This window comes from Sinohyriopsis cumingii, chromosome 12 (assembly GCF_028554795.1).
Source record: "Sinohyriopsis cumingii isolate HCF-2022 chromosome 12, ASM2855479v2, whole genome shotgun sequence".
NCBI lineage: Eukaryota > Metazoa > Mollusca > Bivalvia > Unionida > Unionidae > Sinohyriopsis > Sinohyriopsis cumingii.
The window spans coordinates 107,546,138-107,561,761 of record NC_142972.1 but is presented as its reverse complement, the minus strand read 5'-3'; the positions used below and the strand labels follow the sequence as shown (position 1 = coordinate 107,561,761).

Here is a 15,624-nt window from a genome sequence, read left to right as displayed (position 1 = left end):
ACATATTCACTATATTCACTACATTGGTGACATCTGATCACTACACTGGTGACAAGTTTCCTACTGATATTATCCAACAGGAACAAAACAGATGCATTCTGGCATCACTAAAGGGAAGATTTTCTAGAGGGGCAGATAAAAGGGTAAAAAAAGATTCTGAAGCACTGATTTTAAAACACCACTATGACTGAAATTATTGTTGTGGGAAGCAAATTACATGGTTTTATAAAACAGCAATAATTGTGTTGATACTTAAATCGAGGGACTGGGGAAAGGGTTTTATTGTCCATGTTGATGGATCTTCATTCATTCACTTAGGCATTAAAATCATGAACTACACCTACCATGACATGCATGAAAATTAGTATCCTATCAATGTTTTCTCCTTGACATGCAATTCTTTGAGGTCCCTAAACTGATGGCCTGCACCCCCCTCCCAACTTTACAATAAACAAGCATGTAAAAATCACAGTTGATTTGCCATTAGTTCCAAGCGCTATGGAGCTTAGTATATTCTTGCTATCTCTCAACTTGATGCAATTCTTGGATTTTGTTTTGAATTCAAATGATGACAATCATGTCTCCTGCCTTGAGACATAATCATCTTATCATATGTCCAATAAATGTAATTTATGCCCTTCCTGCTTCTTTTCCACCAAGAATCAGAATATTCCTTTCGGTTTCTTCTCACCTGACTAGTGATCTTTATTTTCCCTTTTGTCTCCAACATGTATCACTTGTTGGATACAATTTTTTTTATATTCGGAAAGCAATAGCTTGATCATGCAAATGATTTGCATGAAAACATATGTGCAGTTTTAAGTATTTGAGGCACTCCTGTAAAGTTAGCCTGGTTCCCTGACCAACTCCCCTAGATCTAATATGAAACTAGGATCCAAATCAAACATGGATAAGCCAGTACCTGGATTTTACGGCAACAATTATATTTCAGTAATTTTTGTTTATATTATGCATTTCCCTCTTTTATGGGTTATTTTGATAAAGCCTACGTCAAATCATATGGGTGACAGGTCTGATGCCCCCATAACCAAACCTCTGCCCTGCTAATAACACTGCAATGTCTCTACACTGTTAATAACACTGCCAAGCCTCTACACTGTTAATAACATTGCCAAGCCTCTACAATGTTAATATTAATAACACAGCCAAGTCTCTACGCTGTTAATAACACTGCCAAGCCACTGCAACCATAACTGACAAATATGAAAAACATATGAAAAATATGCCAATGAATCCATTATTATAGGCAACAACAACAAAAAAATGTTTATATGAAATCTCAAAAGTTATAATTAAAAAAATTACTTCAAGTCCTCTTTCTTCCCTTGTTCTATCATCAACAGACTGGGAAATGACACGCCACCTGGTGTCTAGATCAGCCAAGTAACCTCGATATATTGGGGAGGCTGCAGAAAGGGCTAGCTGAAAGGATAATTAATGTCACATAACAAAATGTTTCACAGCAGTGTCAGTTAGTTCATTTGAGATCCATAAAACCATTTCCTAAAATTCAGGAAATCAAAGCATTGATTCTGTATTAAATTTTCAGCATTGGAAGAACTGTGCTTATTGATGTCATTGTTTTTCTTCTTCAGGCAATTCATTTCTTGCATTACAGTAACTCATATGATAACAATTTGTATGATAGTGACTCATATGATAGCAACTTGCATGACAGTGACTCATGATAGCAACTTGTAAGATAGTGACCATATGATATCAATGTGCATGATAGTGACTCATACAATAGTAAACTGTATGATAGTGACTCATATGAGAGTAATGTGTATGATGGTGACTCATATGATAGCAACATGTATGATAGGGACTCATAGCAATATGAATGATAGTGACTCAAAACATAGCAAGTTGCATGATAGTGGCTCATATGATAGCAACTTGTATGATAGTGACTCATATGATAGCAACTTGTATGATAATGACTCATAACAATTTGTATGATAATGACTCACATGACAGCTTGTATGACATTGAGTCATATGGCAGCATGTCATATGATAGCGACTCATTTGATAGCAAGTTGCATGATAGTGACTCCTGTGACAGTAACTTTTATGATAATGACTCATTATAATAACTCATGTTAGCTTGTATGACAGTGACTCATGAAAGCAATGCATGATAGTCACTCACATTATAGCAACTATCATGACTGACTAATATAATGGTGACTCACATGATAACAAGACATGACAGTGACTCATATGTTAGTGATTAGCATGATAATGACTCATATGATAGCACATGATAGTGACCCACGAGATAGACTCTAGTCCTAGCAACTCGTACGATAACACCTAGCATAATTATATCCTGATCTTCTGATTTATATGAAGATCTCTTACAAAATAACCAAACGTTCCCATCTTTCGGGCTGTGGATGTTCATTTTCGGGGTCTAGTAATTTAATACAAAAATAACAGCACACTTCAGTTACTGAAAATTACAATTGCAGATGTTACTGAAAGCCTCAGAGTCTCCATTTTGTCCTGGCTTTATGAACTTGTGCTTATCAGTGTATTCTTTACGAAAACATTTTTATTTTTTTTCGATGTAAATTTTGAATCATTTTCATCCACATCCAAATGTTTTTAGAAGCAATGATTTTTGTCCAGAATCTTCCATTAAATTACATGCCTGAAATTATAGCTTACCATAATGGGACACAATGGAGTCAGCTGATCATACAAATTTCTAGCTTCCGTTATGTTACATGCCTGAAAGGTCATCTGCAGACAACAGCAGCCCATGCCTGTAACATGAAACAAAGACATGTTATTGTGTCAATATCGACATAACCATCAAACGATCCTGAAACTTTTATGTACCAAAAAATGTACCAGATATAAATTTGAATGAATTTGAAATGCATTTCTTTCATCCCATTATGTATCTGAAATTGTGCCAAATGATTGACAAAGTGTGTCCAAAATTATATACGTATCAGCATCATTTTTAATTTGATAGAATTTTACATGTATTAACTTTATTTTTTATTTTATATACATTTTACAGAATTTATTCTTTATATTCTATTCTGTTATCCTTTGCTTGCATTTATTTGTATTTGTTCATCTTCCAATTGTTTTTGCACAATTCTTTATTTTTACTTTTTCTAAAATAACTTGTATTCTTAGTCAGCACCTTTGGTTGCATAACTTGATCCTTTTTCAATCTACCAGTATGTCAGTAGTTTCCGTCAGTGAGGAATATTTGGAAATTCTCAAGGAATCATGTTACAAAATTAATGAAATTAACAGCATGTTTTCATTGTTCATGACAAAATAATTTTAAAAATTATCTTTTCTGTAAAAAATGATTGTATCTGTCACAAATTAATGGTGAATATTACAAATATAATTATACTTAAGACCCTTTAATCACGTTTGACACATGTCACGTATGCCAAAGTGGGCCAAATCCAAATTTTAGAAAAATGTTGGATTAAAAAAGAAACCCCAACCAAACAAATAAGTAAATGTATTTCTCTGTAAGACTGTGAATCATCGTATGATACTCAGGTGTACATTTGTTTTCTGTCTGAACTTTAAAAACTTTCCGAAATCAAATATTTTCTTGTTTGTTGAGTTAGTGTGTTTTATGTTTACTGGCCCTCTCGTTGTGTTGGCATCCCACACAATTTTCCCTGCCTATTATATCAATAGTGAAGTTAGAAAAGTGTAGGCTCATTATCATCACTAATTTTGTCAACACGTTCTCTAATGTCAGCACAATGTCTTTCACGGTGCCAGCTAGAGTACAAGCTTAATCATCGAAACTTTAGTTACTTCAAAGTTAGATCAGTACCATTTTCATTTAGTGCAAAATATCACCATAGATTTGTAGTGCGCAGCTCATACAGACATGATCATTCATTGAAGAAAAGTAACAGAGATTTTCAAGATGACCACCATGGCAACTACAATGGGTGTTTGAGGGGAACCATTTTTATTTAGGACCAACAAGACATTGTAAAAAGTCCTGTAAGAAAAAGCCCAGGTCAATATGGCTATATGTTCAGGAATCGTATCAATAACAAGACTTTCAAGACAGTCATAATGGATATTAGAATATGATAACAAGATTCTCAAAATGGCTGTCTTTCTGGCCATACTGTATGTCTGATAGTCACCATATTCGTTCAGGATCACTAGACCTTGGTACGAATTTGTTTCAAGGCAATTCTACTAGTAGTTTTTCCGGAGTAGTGATAACAAAGTTGTACTAATAGATGACAGTCAAAGGACTGGACGCCAGAGAAAAGACCATACTGTTGTTATGTTCTATGACCAGCACAACTAAACATTTTTGTCATGACCTGAAAATCTAACTGGGTCATCCAAATATAAATACAAATGTCTGCTATATTTCATTTGTCTAACTCAAGTAGTTTTCTATCCAATTATAATAAAAAGTCCCATAATTTAAAAATGTGTACAAGAATTTTAACATTGCTGAAATGATCTGAAAATTTAAACAGGTCATGTACTTGTGACCATGATAAAGTTAAAATCTAAATAGGTCATGTACTTGTAACCATGATAAAGTTAAAATCTAAATAGGTAATGTACTTGTAACCATGATAAAGTTAAAATCTAAATAGATCATGTACTTGTCAGCATGATAAAGTGAAAACATAAAAAGTTCATTTACCTGTCAGCATGATAAAGTGAAAATATAAAAAGGTCATTTACTTGTCAGCATGATAAAGTGAAAATATAAAAAGGTCATGTACTTGTCAGCATGATACAGTGAAAAATTAAATAGGTCATTTACTTGTCAGCATGATAAAGTGAAAATATAAAAAGGTCATTTACTTGTCAGCATGATAAAGTGAAAATATAAAAAGGTCATGTACTTGTCAGCATGATAAAGTGAAAATCTAAATAGGTCATTTACTTGTCAGCATGAAAAGTGTATAAAATTGCATATCTGTAGATTTAATAGTTTCCATGCTACTGCAATAAAACCGATTCAGGAAAGAAGTACAAATGCAGAGATGGTCTCAAGCCTTCTACTGCAATCATATTATGGGTATTAAAATGAAACAAGCAAATACATGTTTGAACCATTTATTTTAATGACTTGTTGAACTTCTGTGTTATTATGATTTACTTCACTGTCACACATGTACATAGTATATCACATTATCTTTTAGGTGTTTAACACTGTCACACATGTACACAGTATATCACATTATCATTTAGGTGTTTAACACTGAAACACACGTACACAGTATATCACATTATCTTTTAGATGTTTAACACTGTCACACATGTGCATAGTATATCACATTATCTTTTAGGTGTTTGACACTGTCACACATGTACACAGTATATCACATTATCTTTTAGGTGTTTAACACTGTCACACATGTACACAGTATATCACATTATCATTTAGGTGTTTAACACTGAAACACACGTACACAGTATATCACATTATCTTTTAGATGTTTAACACTGTCACACATGTGCATAGTATATCACATTATCTTTTAGGTGTTTAACACTGTCACACATGTGCAGAGTATATCACTTTATCTTTTAGGTGTTTAACACTGTCACACATGTGCAGAGTATATCACTTTATCTTTTAGGTGTTTAACACTGTCACACATGTGCAGAGTATACCATATTATCTTTTAGGTGTTTAACACTGTCACACAAGTACATAGTATATCACATTATCATTTAGGTGTTTAACACTGTCACACATGTATACAGTATACCACATTATCTTTTAGGTGTTTAACACTGTCACACATGTACACAGTATATCACATTATCTTACAGATGTTTAACACTGTCACACATGTACACAGTATATTACATTATCATTTAGGTGTTTAACACTGTCAAACATGTACACAGTATATCACATTATCTTATAGATGTTTAACACTGTCACACATGTACACAGTATATCACATTATCTTTTAGGTGTTTAACACTGTCACACATGTACACAGTATATCACATTATCTTACAGATGTTTAACACTGTCACACATGTACACAGTATATTACATTATCATTTAGGTGTTTAACACTGTCAAACATGTACACAGTATATCACATTATCTTATAGATGTTTAACACTGTCACACATGTACACAGTATATCACATTATCTTTTAGGTGTTTAACACTGTCACACATGTACACAGTATATCACATTATCTTTTAGGTGTTTAAAATGAATACACATGACCTAAGTTACTTTTGCTGATCATTTTACAACTTTCTTGTTTATGACCTAATAGATTAATTAGTCAAGACCCTCAAGAGAGACTAACATTTATAATATGAGCAGCCCTCAATTAAATAAAGAATTATTTTTTGTTCATTATTGTTGACAGAATGTCAGTGTTGAATGAGCTCTGAAAGCCAAACTTCAATGGTGTTCAACAGACTCTGTTGTCTCACATGCATGCAATGATGCAGCCCTTCCCACATCTCGTTTGCAACAACTTTAACTCAAATCTCTAAGACAAAAATTTCAATTAAAATCTTTAAAAACTTCAACACATTTTAAAATAAAGCCTGGACACAAAACAGTAAAACAAAATTCAAATATGTAGCAATACCTCTGCCATTGTCACTGCTGCCTGAAAAGTGACACATATTCCAAAAATGCTAACATCTTAGAAACCTTACCAAATCCCATACAGTCCATGTATATGTGATCTGGAAGTGCTGCCCTCTGTGCCTCTCCATCATCTCCAAGGACAGAGAAATCCTCTGTGAATGGACTTTTTGTATTGATGTCTTTGTAAACTGGAAATATTGTATAAAAAAAGTAAAAGTTAATTATGTGTGGATCTATTTTGAAATGTAAAAACTCATTTTTTTTAAATTATTGCTGTCTTAAGAAAACAAATTTTATAAGATTTCCTGTATACAAATATTTGCCCAGCACCCATGAAAGCCTTGGAAGTTTCTGGTTCAAAGTTTTCCCTTGTTTTTCAGCAACTGTTTGCACATATCAGAAATAAGAAATATTATGTAAATGACCATCTTCCAATTAAGTACACCAAATTGCACAGATAAATCACCAGGATTACAGCTGGATTCAGGCCTGTGAGCTGAGTAATAACTTTGTTGATTGAAAGCACATGATTTTACCAACTGCCGTAAGTATTTATAGATACAAAAATAATCCATATATGGATTAACTTCAGTCCACTCCAAGTGGAACTGATTGAAAGTATCAGTATTTATGTATATAGAGCAAAACCATACAATGGTCAGGTACTCCACTCCTGAAGCACAGTTGAGTTAAAGTACTACCTGCAGTATTTAAAAATAGAGGTAATCAATAAATTGGTCAGCTACAATCCACTCCTGAAGTGGAGCTGAGCAAATGTATCACATGCATTATTTATATATATTTATTTATATATATATATAGAGATAACCCATAAATTGGTCAGGTACTATACTCCTGAAGTGGAGTTGAGTTAAAGTACCACCTACAGTAAGTGTTTTCATAAATAGAACTATTCCATAAATTGGTCAGTTACTCCACTCTTGAAGTGTAGTTCAGTGAAAGTACCACCTGCAATATTTACAAATATAGAGATAATCCATAAATTTCACTCTTGAAAGAGAGTCTAATGAAAATCATATTTGATAAGTAAAGCTAAAGACAGCAAATTAAGCATAGACCACTGAACTACACTAAACTGCACCCTCCACCAGCACAAGTGAAATTTGATCAATACACATTGTACATACTGTAAGTTAAGTCATACCAAATGGGATGAGTCAGTTGGGTCTTACTAATATTACTGTAAATCAAAATTACCTGACATGTGCCTATCAGCCCATTAAGAAGTGTCTACAAATGTACTTTGTGTCAAACTTACTTGGGATATTAATGGCAACCTTCTCTCCTCGTCTTTCTCTAATATTTCTTGATAGAGTTCTGCAATACAAAGCAAATTTAAACTCTGGGAGGCTTATTAGCTGCAGCAGGCATTCTACCAGCTCTCAAAAACCAAACATCATTTCCCTTTTTAAAATCCATTCTTTTGTATAACTTCAATACCCCAACATTAAAAATAATTACTTCATCTCTAAAAGAAACAACAGCCTAAAACAGAGTATTGAAAACAACTTGCTGTATAGGATGTTTGTGAAAACAGACTGATTGAAGCAGAGGCCAATGCCTAACTGAACAAATTCTTGCAATCCAATTTTATGGAGCTGTAATAAATTGGAGTGAGTTGTTTAATTTCAGTAAGTGCATATCATTTTACATTCTGATATCTAATATCTTGTTACTAATAATATTTTCAAGATTTACTGTTGGTCCCTGCCAAGGCTTCAGGGAAGAAATTGAATTTATATTAACTAAGATACCAACTTAAAATAAAGTGTTTATTATTACTATTTTTATTATTATTATTATTATTATTACCACATAGAAGTACAATGGGCAGAAACCATCACATATTTAGCACTGATGATTTGAAAATCACTTGCCCAGCACCCATAAAAGCCTTGAAAGCTTCTGGTTCGAAGTTTTCCCTCATTTTCCAGCAAATGTCTGCACATATCAGAAATGAGAAATATTATATAAATGACCATCTTCCACTTAAGTACACCGAATTGCACAGTGAAATCATCAGGATTTACAGCTGGATTCAGGTATGTGAGCTGAGTAATATTTTTTTAAAATTAAAAACACATGATTTTACCAACTGCAATAAGTATTTATAGATAACTAATCAATAAACTGGTCACCTACAATCCACACCTGAAGTGGACTGAGCAAAAGTATCACCTGCATTATTTATATTTATATAGAGCTAATTCATAAACTGGTCAGGTACTCTAATCCTGAAGTGGATTTCAGTTAAAGTGCCACCTTCTGTAAGTATTTACATAAATAGAGCTATTACACAAATTGGTTTGTTACTCCACTCTTGAAGTGGAGTTGAGTTAAAGCTATTACACAAATTGGTTTGTTACTCCACTCTTGAAGTGGAGTTGAGTTAAAGTACCACCTGCATCAAGTATTTACATAGAGCTATTCCATAAATTGGTTAGGTACTCCACTCTCTACCTTTCCAGTCAAGCAGTCAATATTTTTGCAAATAATAGCCAATTTTTTTAATACGATCAGCGTTTCCACTAGGGTGGAAGGTATCATGAAATATCATGTGCTGCTACTGTAGATTTGGAAAACATACATTTGAAAAGTTCAGAAAGGTGATCTGATGCAGCCAAGTCATTATTATGTTCAGCTATAAAAAAAATGGGTACAGTAAAATTAAACCATAACAACCTCGAATTCAATTTCAGAAACTGCAGTTCCAAGCTCCATGGAGGTAATTACATGGAGGTCAATAGCTCCTTACTAGACATATCAATCTTTATTTATTACACATGGTGGCAGTGGCAATCATCTCTCCCACCATAAACAATACTCATATAGACATTACATCTAAAAAATGCAATTGCTGCTTTTCCTGCCTCCCCCACGCCTCCCCACGTGGCTAACAATCTAAATATTCCTACTGATATTTCAGTGCTTGAACTTTATAAAAGGCTGGCTGTCCCATTCATTTTCAACATGTTTTAATTTGCTGGGCAGATTAAAACACCTGATGTACTCCTGTAAAATCAGACTAGTTCCATGCCCAACTCCTCTAAATCCAATCTGAAAACTCAAAACCAGACCAAACATGGACATGCCAATGTCTTAATCTGACTGCAACTATAATATCTTCATACTGTTTGCCATCATCCAATCAGTTCCTAATTTAAAGGCCATTTCATTAAGGTGTATGGTCAAATAGTAAGGGTTGGCTTGTTCATTATTCAAAATATTGTTAAGTAAAATTTTAAAAAATTTGCAGGTCATGGTCTAGGTCATGAAGATGTGTGATAGATAGCTCAATCAAAAGCAAATCTTCACATTAAAATGAGCCGAGTGGTCTAAAGCGCTCTCCATTACGGATCACTGCCATCTCACCTCTGTCTGCGGCGGTTCGAGTCTAGGATTCAGCCAATGTGGGTATATGGGAAAGCTTGCCAGCAGCTTCTCGTGGGTCGGTGGTTCTTTCCGGGGTTTTCCCGGGTTCTTCCTCCACCATTAATACTGGCCGCCATGTATAGCCTATCGTGTGCTGAAAAATGGCGTTAAGCCCCAAAACAACAACAACAACAACAACAACATTAAAATGACACATGGATTACAGAAAAACATGACTGCAAACGTGAAACGATTAAGGAACAGATGACTAGGTGTAAAACAGCAATTTCTTGATTTACAATATGTTTCTCTAAGTAGATTGGTTTTCCGTCTTCACTCAAAACAATATTTTTAGTAACAAGTCTGTGTCAAAAACCTGTGATGTTTTAGCAAGAGTGTTAATTAGTGTAGTGGATAAGCATACTGTGCCAAGTAAAGTGATGAATGGGATGGGTATCTGTAACAACTCACTTGTGCCAGGCAAAATAGCTTGGAAAAAAATATCCCTGGGCCCTGAATTTGATACATTTGGAAAGACAATAATTATAGTTTTATAATGTTGCGACTTTAACACAAAAATATTTTTTCACTTGTTTTTAATAACTAAATTAATTGTCTATAACCAAATTATCATGAAAGCACAATGTTATTTCAAGACTGCAGCATGAAAGGTTTTTGAGTGTTTATTATCCTCGATTTATACTACAATAATATCAACTGTCTGCCTACAATTTGGAATACCTCAATTTATACCACAACAATACCTACAATCTGCCCCCATTGTAGAATACTTCTATTTATACCAAATCTGTCTGTCTCCATTTTCTAATACCTCTATTTATACCAAAACAATATCAACCATCTGCCTCCAATTTAAAATGAGGCCCCAAGTGGCCGAGTGGTCTAAAGTGCTCTCCGTTACGGATCACTGCCATCTCACCTCTGTCTGTGTGGGTTCGAGTCTCGGATTCAGCCAATGTGGGTATGTGAGAAAGCTTGCCAGTAGCTTCTCATGGATCGGTGGTTCTTTCCGGGGTTTTCCCGGGTTCTTCCTCCACCACTAATACTGGCTGCCACATATAGCCTATCGTGTGCTGAAAAATGGTTTTAAACCCCACAACAACAACCAATTTAAAATAACTCTATTTTTACCACAATAATATCAACTAATAACAATGCTGTTGACATTACTTTGCAAATGTTCTTGCTTCAAATGAAAATTAGAAAACATAATGATTTTAAATGATGCTCAAAACAAGGCACATATATTTTGATGGAATTCTTTTTAATAAAGAATATTATATACTAAATCATTATATGGAAACAGAAAGATTCATTTTAACAAGATGAGACAGGCACAGGGGCCCCCTGTGATCACAGCATTTGGAAATAAATTTTTAAATAAGTTTTATACGATATTGAGCTTACAATTTTCCTCCATCACTTTAAAATTACTTTTTCTCGATAGATATATTTTTTTTAAATTACTAACACAAGGTGCCCATGAGCATGTGGCCTGATTGGGCCAAATCGGTCCAATCAGCCTAAGGCCAGCCCTGAACATTGCTATGTGTCACTCTAATTCAAAGTAAACATAATTTCAACAGACAATGCAGGGACACATAATTTCAACAGACAATGCAGGGACACATAATTTAAACAGATAATGCAGGGACACATAATTTAAACAGACAATGCAGGGACATAATTTAAACAGACAATGCAGGGACACATAATTTAAACAGACCATGCAGGGACACATAATTTAAACAGATAATGCAGAGACACATAATTTAAACAGACACTGCAGGGACACATAATTTAAACAGACAATGTAGGGACACATAATTTAAACAGACAATGCAGGGACACATAAGACAATGCAGGGACACATAATTTAAACAGACAATGCAGGGACACATAATTTAAACAGATAATGCAGAGACACATAATTTAAACAGATAATGGAGGGACACATAATTTAAACAGACAATGCAGAGACACATAATTTAAACAGACAATGCAGGGTCACATAATTTAAAAGACAATGCTGGACACATAATTTAAACAGACAATGCAGGGACATATAATTTCAACAGACACTGCAGGGACACAATTTAAACAGACAATGCAGGGACACATAATTTAAACAGACAATGCAGAGACACATAATTTAAACAGACAATGCAGAGACACATAATTTAAACAGACACTGCTGGGACACATAATTTAAACAGACAATGCAGGGACACATAATTTAAACAGACAATCCTGGGACACATAATTTAAACAGACAATGCAGGGACACATGTTCTTCAAGATGATGATGATTCTGAGTTTATGTGTCTTCCTCTGAAGAGCTAGGATATGGCATCGCAAGTAAAGGTACAATATTTTCATGTAAATGGCTTAGTTTAATTTAATGATGGTAAAAATCTACACAATTATTACAAAAGTCATACTGGGCATGTAAACATTCAGTACCAACTATTTCATTTTTTAGAATTTGATTAAACATACCTTTAAACGGTGATTATTCACTTTATGTGGATCCACATACATCAATACTTACATGATCAATTAAACATATACCACAGGTACTAATTGCTGAAGTACCATGCCATTTCTGGACAAGGTCAACCTCAGGACGTGATCTCCAGTACAAACACGATTGACTGTCACAATAAAACTACTCATATTGAAAACAATGTGTAATCCCCTATATAGTCAGGGTTCAACTGGACATGTACTTTTCTTGACCTAGTTTAATACCTGGCCACTACAAAAAAGCCCATAATAATCAAATTTTTTGTCCCAAGTTTCTTGATGACAGTTATGGTGCTGAGCATTCAGTAACCAGGATTGAACAGTCTTTGATTAAACTATATTAGTATTAAATTTTAGAACAATTAATATCTATGATGAATAAATACACCTACATGACCCCAGCAACATACAAAACCCCTGACATGAATAGAAAACACACATGGCTTTTGGTGAGACAGGAAATACCCATTCCGACTAATTGGAAAATTTCTACATCATTACTAACAAGTACTATTTAATAGGATATTTTGGTTGTTTCTTTTATCAAGTATGTTATGTATGTTTTTCACCTCACATGTGGCATCACTAATAAAACCAAAGTTCACAAGAACTTGTTTCATACCAAATTACATGACACAACACACCAGACTGATTTACTGATACTGTGACTACAATTTTATTTCAACTACATTATGTACATTTGAAAAGCATGTTTGTTTTCAGAACCTTTGATTAGTGACATTTCTGTTAAAGAAACAATATTTCGGGTCCATAAGCCACCCTACAGCCGAGCCGACAAAATCATCCATGTGCATGTCCACAGAGTAGGTCCAGTTGCATTTATTTTCATTATGTAGACATATGTATCCGTTGGAAACAATATCGCTATGATTCTGAGGATGTTTGACCAAAATTAGTAGATAAATTCAAAAAAGATATATCTTAGATGTTGAATCCCGTCAGAATATGATGTACAAGACATACATAAAATGAAACTGCTTAATGTTTAGCAAGGTAAGGCATGCACTGATTGTCTCATAGGTACATAAGGAGAAAGGTTTAGTTTCTAATCATTTCCACATTTCCATTCAATGGTATTATTTTAGTTATTGTAGCCATGTACACATTTAGAATTATTTTGTTTACAAACACTGCTGCCCTATTCACAAGCATGGTCAAAAGCAACAAAACAACAACAACAAAAAAGAAGAATAACACAGCTCAACATATATACTATACCTGAAGCGAGGATGGTCTGGATATATGACACTGTCTGGATAAAATAATGAATGTGAGGCACCCTCATTTGGAGTAGGCACACAGACTGGGAATGTAAATGATGGACATCCTGTCCTAAAAATTAAAATATAAAATTGAGGAAAAAATATTTAATTTAGATTTGCAACCATTTAAACTAAAAGCATATTAGATTACTTCTGATATGAAAATAGAAGATATGATTTATATATACTCAATTAAATGTCACTTTCACTGAAGAAATGTTAATGCATGTTCTTATACCTTAAAACAAGAAATGTGATGCTTTTTTATATTACAAAATGCTCCATCACATCCATTTTTTATGAACCTAAAGACAACCCTGCATGAACAAATGAAGTGTGTGTGTGTGTGTGTGTGTGTGTGTGTGTGTGTGTGTGTGATTAGGATTTTTAACGTAGATTTAACAATTTTTCAGTCATATCGTTACGAAGTCTGCAGTGTGGCAGTTTATAGTGATGTCTAACACTGGGGCATCATGCTGCAGACATGTAGCATGATGTCCCACCCAGTCACATTATCCTGACACCAGGCCAACCAGTCCTAAAACAAACCTTTTAATGCTGAGCATGAAGCAAGGCAGCTGTTAGTACCATTTTTGTAAGTCTCTGGTATGACTCGGCCAGGGATCGAACTAACCACCTCCCACATCCGAGGTGGCTGCTCTAACCACTAGGCCACCGGAGCAGTCAAGTAAATGCAAACTTAATGAAAGTCACTTATGTGTGAAATATAGGTCACTGACATAGTAATATTAATATTGTGCTGTAATCAGCAAGATCAATCCTCTGACAAAATGTGTCGCTGAAAGGACTGGAATCAATAATGTATATGTCACAGTGACCTATTTTTGATCAAAACAATGTTGTATTCTCCAAGACACATATACATACAAAAGTTGCATGAGTCTGGATACAAAACATTTGATTAACCAACCTCAATGCAAAGTCACAAAGATTGAAATTTAGACTTAAGAAACCTACTTTTGTGGAATCTTGCTGAACCCATCAAAATGCATACAGTAAACACAAAGTATACAGTGGCTGCCATCCTATAAGGGCATTTTTGTAACAGGAAAGTGGCCTTTAAAAAGAGGTATCGTTTCTAGAGGGGGAGTAATACTTGCATACAAAGCAAAAGATGTATAATTAATTTTGAAATTTTGAATATTTTCATTAAACAATCACTAGCATATTATGGAATCAATATGATAAACTTACATTAATATTACTTACAATAATTATGAATAATTGCCAATAGCAGTGCAAAACCTTTCAAAAACCTTATCATTAAGATCAATGAACAACCCACCCACCACCACAGGTACAGCAGTCAAAGTAGTGAAAGAAATGATAAAGCACAATACGTGAGGGGCTATAGTTCAATTGGCTTTATGGCCAAGTAAGCTAAATCTGACCTAAATCCAATACTTCACTCTAATTAATGAAGCCAACATTTAGGTCACAGTGACCTACTTCTGGAAGATGGTATTTAATCTATCAATGTATATTTACATAAAAGAACTGACCTAAAATAAAAATTTAACAAAAGTTACAAAAGCAGGATTGAGTTTTGGTGGAATGGTACTGAACTCACGGAGTCACATCAAAAAAACAATGTTGCCCAACTCTGGAGCCAACAGTCTGAGAACCTGACCCAAACTCAAATCTTGATCCGTAGCATGCGGACTTAATTCTGATAGAATTGCTTTAAACAGAGCAGCATTGAGAACAGAAATGAGGATGCTATAAATAGATTGAGCATTCAAGTTTGTT

At 34.2% G+C, this 15,624-nt stretch overlaps 1 protein-coding gene across 2 annotated transcripts in view; it reads right to left on the bottom strand.

The window, feature by feature from the left end:
• LOC149787213 (glutamate--cysteine ligase catalytic subunit-like) overlaps positions 1 to 15,624 on the bottom strand; it is a 76,726-nt gene that overhangs the window by 28,817 nt on the left and 32,285 nt on the right. For both annotated transcript variants that reach the window (XR_016425128.1, XM_089977711.1), the window contains exons 5-9: positions 13,811 to 13,924; positions 7,911 to 7,969; positions 6,700 to 6,819; positions 2,697 to 2,794; positions 1,327 to 1,443 (exon numbers count right to left, since the gene is read on the bottom strand). Coding sequence is in view for 1 of the 2 variants with exons in the window: in XM_089977711.1 (XP_089833837.1) it covers positions 1,327 to 1,443; positions 2,697 to 2,794; positions 6,700 to 6,819; positions 7,911 to 7,969; positions 13,811 to 13,924 (508 nt within the window). In the remaining variant the exon portion in view is untranslated. The remainder of the gene's footprint in view (positions 1 to 1,326; positions 1,444 to 2,696; positions 2,795 to 6,699; positions 6,820 to 7,910; positions 7,970 to 13,810; positions 13,925 to 15,624) is intronic.